General features: G+C 45.3%; 1 protein-coding gene across 5 annotated transcripts in view; it reads right to left on the bottom strand.

Moving 5' to 3' along the window:
* Positions 1-818: 818 nt before the first annotated feature.
* The window catches only part of PGBD2 (piggyBac transposable element derived 2), a 33277-nt gene continuing 26022 nt past the window's right edge, over positions 819-8073 (bottom strand). For 2 of the 5 annotated variants that reach the window (XM_014855318.3, XM_014855319.3), the window contains exons 3-4: positions 6252-6315; positions 819-3273 (exon numbers count right to left, since the gene is read on the bottom strand). In XM_014855318.3, the coding sequence (XP_014710804.3) occupies positions 1512-3273; positions 6252-6315 (1826 nt within the window). In that variant the 3' untranslated portion in view covers positions 819-1511. Of the gene's footprint in view, positions 3274-6217; positions 6316-8073 lie in introns of all 5 variants that reach the window. The other 3 variants (XM_070519541.1, XM_070519542.1, XM_070519544.1) reach the window with 2 other exon arrangements.

The following is an 8073-nucleotide window of genomic DNA, read 5'->3' as shown; positions in this document are numbered from 1 at the left end:
TTAGCAGCCACTGATACTTCTTGCTGCAAAATTACTACTGTGGTGTTTTCCAAAAGTATTTTATTTCCATCCTTCCTTCTACATTTATTAATTGGGATTCTACTGAAGGGAGGATCTACCCCTTCTCCCCTTTTATATATTTATATCACTATGGACTAAACATTTGCTTTATTCTATGGATATGAACATTTTTTAAGATTTTGGATGGACCTTAAATTGTCAGAAAGGTTGCACAGATTTACACTGCTTCAGGTAACGCATGATTCTGCCACCTTTCTACACCCACACCAACAGTAATAAGTACAAATAACAAATTAGTTTGATTAAAAAAGGGGATCTAGTAATTGCTTCTCTTGGCATCTTACTACCACCAGAGAGGAGCCTCTTACACATGTTCACTGTTCATTTGTTTTTTATCTTCCATCTTTCGTCTTTTCATATAACATTGTACATTTTACTCTTACCATCCATGTGTTTATGAGATCTTTATTCACTGAGGATACTATTACAAATGTAATAATGTGGAATATAGTTTCTCAAATTCTTTGCATTTTAACTTTAATAATGACTATCAATTTTACACTTTATATAGGTAAATATATTGTTGTGGTCCTCTTTAATAGTGCTGTACTAGAAAGTTCTTTCCCAAATAAAGAGAAGATATTCAACATATTGTCTTAGATTTCTGATAGGTCCAAATTTTTACATGTTTTTCTTTTATTCTGGATTATATTCCACTAGCCTTTCCAAAATAAAATTTTTTCTTTGTTTCAATACTTTCCCCCAAAGTTCAGGAATTTATAGAGGCAGAATCTAAATCAGTGGGAAAATACATATAACTTTTAATACAAAATGCTGACCTATCCATTTGGAGGAAAAACCAGATCCTTACACCACACTCTTTATAAAAATGGATTCCACATGGATACACGGGTATTAGGAAAATATTTTTATCAAGAAAATACAAACTCTACAAATCCAGTTGTCTGGATAAACACAAGGCAGATTATCTGTTCCTGGACAATTTGCTAACATTGGATTAAACTGAAGTAAATGATTAAGATACTTTCATCATACTGATACAACATTTACATACTAATGCCTATGTCTTAGATTACAATTGATAACATACAACTGTAAAATCTCTTTACTGTTCACCAAAGTTTCCGGTTACACTTGACTGTCCTTACTAGGACTCAGCTATACCTCAAAGCAAGATTTTTATTTGAGTAAAAAGGGGCTATAAGTTGAAACAAATAACAGAATAAAATACAGATTTACAAACATTTACAATTACTAATATAAATATTATATTAATTTGTCGTAACAGAAGACAATAAAAAGATAATTGTAACGGAGTTGGGGAGAAAATACAAGATCAAATCATCAGGGATTCAGGTCTCTTTTTTCCAACACAACAAAATTCAAGTGCTCCAACTACTATATGTAATTAGCTGTAAATATCTCATTATAAACCAAACATTCACAGGGCTCCCTCTGCCCAGTGGGAATCACCGGATGTGGTACTCCCTGAAGCACTTAGCATGGACGCCCTTCTGGCACTTCTCACAGCGGGTGTTGGTCTGTGAGTGGCAGAGGGCACACCGGGTCCTCTTGTCTTGGTGGACGATCCAGTGCCCAATCATGTCAAAGCGACTCTCGGTTTCCAGCCTCCTGCTTCGCCTCCCTTGGGATGACGTGTCAGCATTGCTCTCCAGGTACACACAGGCTACATATCTCCGGAAGGCCAGAAGGTCCACCTGGGCATCGTGGCTGCAGATCCTGTGCAGCTGCCACGCGTTGTTAAGGGCAGCGTCAATGACGTAGCCAATGAAGCTTGAGTACCACTTCATGCCACGGATCTTCACCTTGTACTTGGCAATGTTCTGGTCCATCCGGCCAACACCCCCCACCTTCTCCTGGTACAGTCTCACCAGGGACGGCTGATGGACCTGGGTCCGTGTTTTGGCTGCTCCTGAGTGATGACTGGTCAGCCCCACCGGCTCTATGCCTATGGCATTGGAGCAGATGTTGACCACACTGCTATCATGCCAGCGGCACACGATGATCTCCTCTCTCTCGTCAACTTTGTAATCAAATGAACCCCTTTTCATTTTCTTCAGTTCTTTGGGATCTTTGAGGGGACACCGCTCGGTCCTGTACTCACAAACAGTTCCTGTGGCCTTCACCCCCTTTTTCCTCAGAACAGACATCAGTTTGACACTTGTAAAAGCCTTGTCAAAAAATATGTGGTATGGCAGACAGCCGCGCTCCTGCAGCGCATCCACAAATTTTACCACCATGCTGCCTCCTAGGTCCAGGCCCCTGTCTGGCTTAGTGAACAGTGTGCCTTGCGAGGGCTCGAACCATACCAAATATCCCCTGCTGGTCGTCCCACACCAGATCTTATAGCCCAGCCGCAAAGCCTTCCCCACAGGCAGCTGCTTGGACCCCCGGTGTCCAAAGTACTCACACATGGACTCGCCAAAGCTGTAGAACTCTTCCAAGGGCGCGTGCTTCTGGAAATTGCAGTTCATCCGCACAATGAGAGGCCTGACCTTGGCAAACCTATCACTTTCATCCAGCTTGCTGTTATCTGCAAAATGCAGGTATGAGAAGATCAGTTCGAATCTGTCCCTTCTAATTGCATCGGCCACAAGATGATGATGTGAATCAGGAGATGTTTCCCAAAACATCCTTCTCCTCGGATAGGAGATATACCCACTTAAAATCAAAATGCCCAAAACACACTTCAATTCCTGGGCTGTGAGACCCAGGTTGACATTTTTCTGCCAAGCGTAACGATTGGTTTCATTAACAATGAAAGTAATTGTTCCTTCATCAAAAAACAATTCAAAGAGGCCTACAGGACTCAGTTCTTGGCTTTTGAGATCCTCCATATGAGGATCTGATGCTGTCCAATTGCTGAAGTCTGGTCGGATATCTCTTTTGGTCCAGACACGCTGAGGTGCCACTCCTGCTTTCCACCTCTTCATGGCTGGCTGCAGCTGCAGGTCATCCTCCTCCTCCTCAGTGCTGGAGTCCTCAGGCACAACAGAGGCATGCAGCACAGTGCCGGGAAGGTGGGCCCCTCGCTGGCCATCTTCATCACCTGAGTCCTCATCAGTGAAGTCACCTGCAGCATTATCAGGCGGTACAATGAAGATCTCCTCCTTGCTGCAACCAGACTCCTCCTCCTCCAGAGCATTCAGAACCTCAAGCAGCTTCATGGACTTCAGCTTCGAGCCGGCACATCTCCTGGCAGTGAGGACGCTGCAATGACAAGAAACGGAATGGGGAGAGGCCATGAAAGAGAGCCAGTGATTCAGCAGAAAACCCCGTTAAAACACTGCCTGAGAGGCAGGGACTCCCGCTGCAAAAGCATCTCAGACCCGGCCTCATTAGGCACAGTGCAAGATAAGTGAATTTTTCAGACAAACACAAATGCAGATGTATTTTAATGTTGGGAGGCATTCTAAAGAGGCATTCCATTCTTCCTTTCCCGCTTAAATAAAGTATTCTGAATAGAGGATCCCCTCTAGTGATGAATCCAGGCGCCACTGTCATCACCCAGATAACGGTAACTACTGATGACCTAAGACCAACAAATAGCCAGTTATTTTGCCAGCAGGATGGGTTTCTACAGGAACAGCAAAGAACTGCAATTTGGGACATGCAGTCTATGGCAAACCACATGCAAGGCCAGCAAAACAATGGAGAATAACGTTCTTTTATGAATTGGGAGGGGTTGCTGTAAATGAAGAGTCCACTGGAAGAGACTGGGAGTTCAAAGTGTAGCGTCTTTTCATTGGCTGAGTTACGGCAGTCTCCCACTGGCTGAGCTGTTGCTGGGCAAGAAGGAATTTCTTCCTTCCTTCTGCTAGGGTAGTAAGTAGTATCAGTCCCTACTGGAGACACAAGGCGCAGTCTCTTCCTGTTGGGGTCTGTAGCATGCATTGAGTGGCTCGTACATAAGAGTTCTCTCTTCTGGCCTCCTGACTCCAATTTATTTATTTATTACTTTTTCTCCCCAAATCCCCCCAGTACATAGTTGTGTACTTTAGCTGTGGGTCCTTCTAGTTGTGGCATGTGGGACCACCTCAACATGGCCTGATGAGCAGTGCCATGTCTGCGCCCAGGATCCGAACCAGCGAATCCCTGGGCTGCCGAAGCGGAGCGCGTGAACTTACCACTCAGCCACAGGGCTGGGCCCCCGACTCCATTTTAAATGAGGTTTCTGTTTATTAATTTTCACACCACTGATAGGAAGTCTGGGCCACTCGAGTACACCTACCGATGTCCCCTGACTCAGGGGCTCCAGCTCTGTTTTCATGCTTCTGTCCTACTTATCTTTTCCCTTTCTCTTATTCATTTGGCAAATATAAGTTTCCTCACTTTTCAAATTTTCAAACTCTCCCTACTTGAACTCACTACCCAAATTCAGGACCTGAAGAGATTCAGACAGATTTTCAGATGGCTCCATCAATATCTGATATCTTATTGCATACCAAGTGCAATTCAGGAGGCAAACAGATTTGGAAACATGGAAACCCTACTATTACAACTTTCCCTGTCCACATGGCAACCAAATGGACGGCAAGAGATACTTGTATTTAATGAGCACCAACCATGAGCAGGGGAGGCCCCGGGAATGCCCAGGGGCTGGCACTGGGCACACTCCACTCCCTACCTGCACAGCACTTCTTCTAACTGCAGGAGACAGACGATAGATCAAAAAACAAGTAGCTAGGCAGGACAGCATCAGATAGCGAGGAGGGCCACCCTGGATAAGGGACAGAGACTGCAGTGAAGGAGTAGGACTAGGGTGCTGTTTCAGATGATGATGAGCGAAGGCTCACAGGGCAGACAGCCTGAAAGTGAGGGAACGAACCCTGCAGACAGCTGGAGACAGTGTGCCCCAAGCAAAGAGAAAAAACTACAGGCACAAGGGCCTGAGCCTGAAGAGACTTGATATATGTGAACAGCAAGGATGCCAGTAAAGCTGCAGATGCAGTGGGGGAGCAGAGCAGAGCAGAAGTGGCCGAGATTGGGCCCCAGAGGGCTCCAGACGCCTTGATGAGGACTTCTGGTTGTATTCAGCTATCACAGGAAGTCCTCCAGGGAGATGGAGCAGGGCAGTGAAGGGTCAGATACGTCACTCTGATTGTCAGAACGGACTGGACGGGGAAAGCAGGCACTACTACTGCTCTGTGCCCCTCTCTGAGCCCGACCTGTATGTCAGAAGAGCCCCAGCCAGGGAGGACACAGGTCTTACCACAGAGACTACTTCCTGTGGACCTAGCCTTAGACTCTGGAGTTCAGGTTGCATTCGAGGTTCACTCCAACCTCACCTCCTGGACACTGACTCTGCCAGCCCTGTGCTAGAGGCTAAGGTGGAGGAGGTCTGATTCTGGAGAGGTAAGGTACTCCTCAGGCTCTGCATGGGCCAGGAAGAGAGCCCAGCCTTTGAGAGAGAGGAAACCCAAAGCCCTCCCCATGGACCTTGGACTAAGACAGGTTCTTAGAGGACAGCAGCCATTTTCACGGCTCCCCCAGCCTTGCTTGGTTCATATCCAGGCCTGCCAAGCCAGGGTCTCTGCTAGCCTCACCACTCGAGCTGCTCTTCTTCAGCAGGCCTTCACCCCTTCTGTACGTTGCTGTTCAATCCCTTGTCATGAGAAAGCCTGCAGGGACTGAGGCAGCCCTAGGGGCAACTGTCTTGTGTCTTAAAAATGAAGAAAGTGGGGCCAGCCCAGTAGTACAGGTTTAAGTTCGCATGTTCTGCTTTGGTGGCCTGGGGTTCACCAGTTCGGATCCTGGGTGCGGACCTAAGCACTGCTTGTCAAGCCATGCTGTGGCAGGCATCCCACATATAAAGTAGAGGAAGATGTGCATGGATGTCAGCTCAGGGCCAGTTTTACCCAGCAAAACGAGGGGGACTGGTGGCAGATGTTAGCTCAGGGCTAATCTTCCTCAAAAAATAAAACAAAGGAGGAAAGTAAATCACATTTTTAGATGAAGTGTAGACACTGAAGCTACACAGCTATACCCACACCACACACACTCCCTTGTCTGCCTCACCTTTTCTCTAATTTTCTCCTTTGTCTCCTTGCTCTTTCTCCTTTTTGCTTCCTAGACACCAAGTGCTTACTGAGACCAGCAAGACCAAGAGAAAAAGTGTCCTGGCTTGGCCTTCCAAAAACAGAAGAGTAATTACCTGCAGAAAGCCTGTCATCAAACAGCACCCCTACCTTGAGGTGGTAGCCATGATGAACTGGGGACATGGGGTTGTCTCTAAGCGCAGAGTCGGAGAATCTGTAAGACAATGGGAGTCAATTTTAAAAAGGATCTTCTCTACCATTTACAGGGAAAACATCTCTAGCTTATGGTTCACCAGCAGCCAGAGAGAAATGGATTGAACACACACAGGAAATGGTTATCAAGTTGACCGACTGGTCAGAGAGAAAAAGAACAAGCTCCCCATCCCACACCTCGCAACAAACTTCATCACAGGCAGTCTCCTACCCTCAGAACCACTGGCAGTTTGGGTTGGCCGAGTCTTTGTTGTGTGGGGCTGTCCTGTGTATCATGGGATGTTTAACAGCTCCCAGGCCTCTGCCCACTAGATACTAGTAGAACACCCACCCCCTAGTTGTGAAAGCCAAAAATGTTTCCAGACATTGCAAAGTGCCCACAGGAGGCAAGTCATCCTTTGTCGACAGCTACTGTTTAAGATCAGTGCTACCAACAGAACTTACTCTGAATATTTTGTACCAACACTGTCTAATATGGTAGCCATGAGCCACGTGTAGTTATCAAGCATTCAATATTTGGCTAGTGTGACAGAGAAACTGACTTTTTAATTTTGTATAATTTGAATTAATTTTAACTTAAATAGTCACATGTGGCTGGCTGATGGCTACTGTCTGAGATGGTGACATCCTAGACATATTAAGAACTAATTGTGAAAAAGCAAAACTTTTAAAGTATATTAAGGACCACAGAATAGGGAAGCCTTCTGTGTAGACAACACAAAGACTTAAAGGAAAATGAATAAATTTAACCATATCAAACTTCTAACAAATCTATAGTAGGCAGCTTCTCCGATAGCCCCCAAAGATCCCTACCTCCTGGTAGTCATGCCCTGTGTGCAATCTTCTCCCCTTGAGTGGGGTGGACCTTGTGACTTACTTCTAACAAACAAAATATGGTGAAAGTGATGAGATGTCTCTTCTGAGATTACACTACAAACAGACTAGGACTTCCATCTTGTGCACGCTCTCTCTGTCGCTCTCTCATTCACTGACTCTAAAGAAAGCCAGCTACAATATTCTCAGCTATCCAAGGGAAAGGCCCATGAGGCAAGGAACTCAGGGAGTTCCCTGGCCCACCACCAGAGGGAACTGAGCCCTGAGTCCAACCACCCACAATGAACTGAATCCTGAGGAACGCCTCTCACAGTCAAGCCGTCTGATGAGACCACAGCCCCTGCTGGCAGTCTGACTGCAACATAAGACGCTATGCCACAGGAAGTCAGCTAAATCATAGCTGGGTTCCTAACTGGCAGAAAACTTAAAGATAATAAATGTCTGTTATTTTAAGCTTCTTTGCTGTGGGATAATTTGTGATGCAATAATAGATAACTAATATAATATTTACACAACAAAGCACCAAAATCAAAAGTCAAAGCCATAGCTGTCAGAAGATATTCACAATGCATATAACTAGCAAAGAGCCAGTATCCAGAATATATAAAGAACGCCCACAAAACAATGAGAAAAAGATAAACAATCCTAATAGGCAAGTTAGTTTGTTAGCTACCTTTTGCCCTGAGGAGCTCTCATGAACCCTAGTGATACTGAGCTTCTATTTCTGAGGATTACACGGAATTTAAAGTCTAGAGGAGAGTAGAAACAGACTTAAATAAAGGGTTAATGAAACAGGACTACATTAAGACCCTGCCAAAGAGCTACACTTAGGATATAAAGATAAATGATAAATAATTCCATTGTGAGGGCCCACCCAATGGCCTAGTGGTTGAACTTGGTGTGCTCTGCTTCGGTGGCCCAGGTT

The sequence above is a fragment of the Equus asinus genome, chromosome 10 (genome assembly GCF_041296235.1).
Source record: "Equus asinus isolate D_3611 breed Donkey chromosome 10, EquAss-T2T_v2, whole genome shotgun sequence".
Lineage (NCBI taxonomy): Eukaryota > Metazoa > Chordata > Mammalia > Perissodactyla > Equidae > Equus > Equus asinus.
This window is presented reverse-complemented; position numbering and strand designations above follow the sequence as displayed.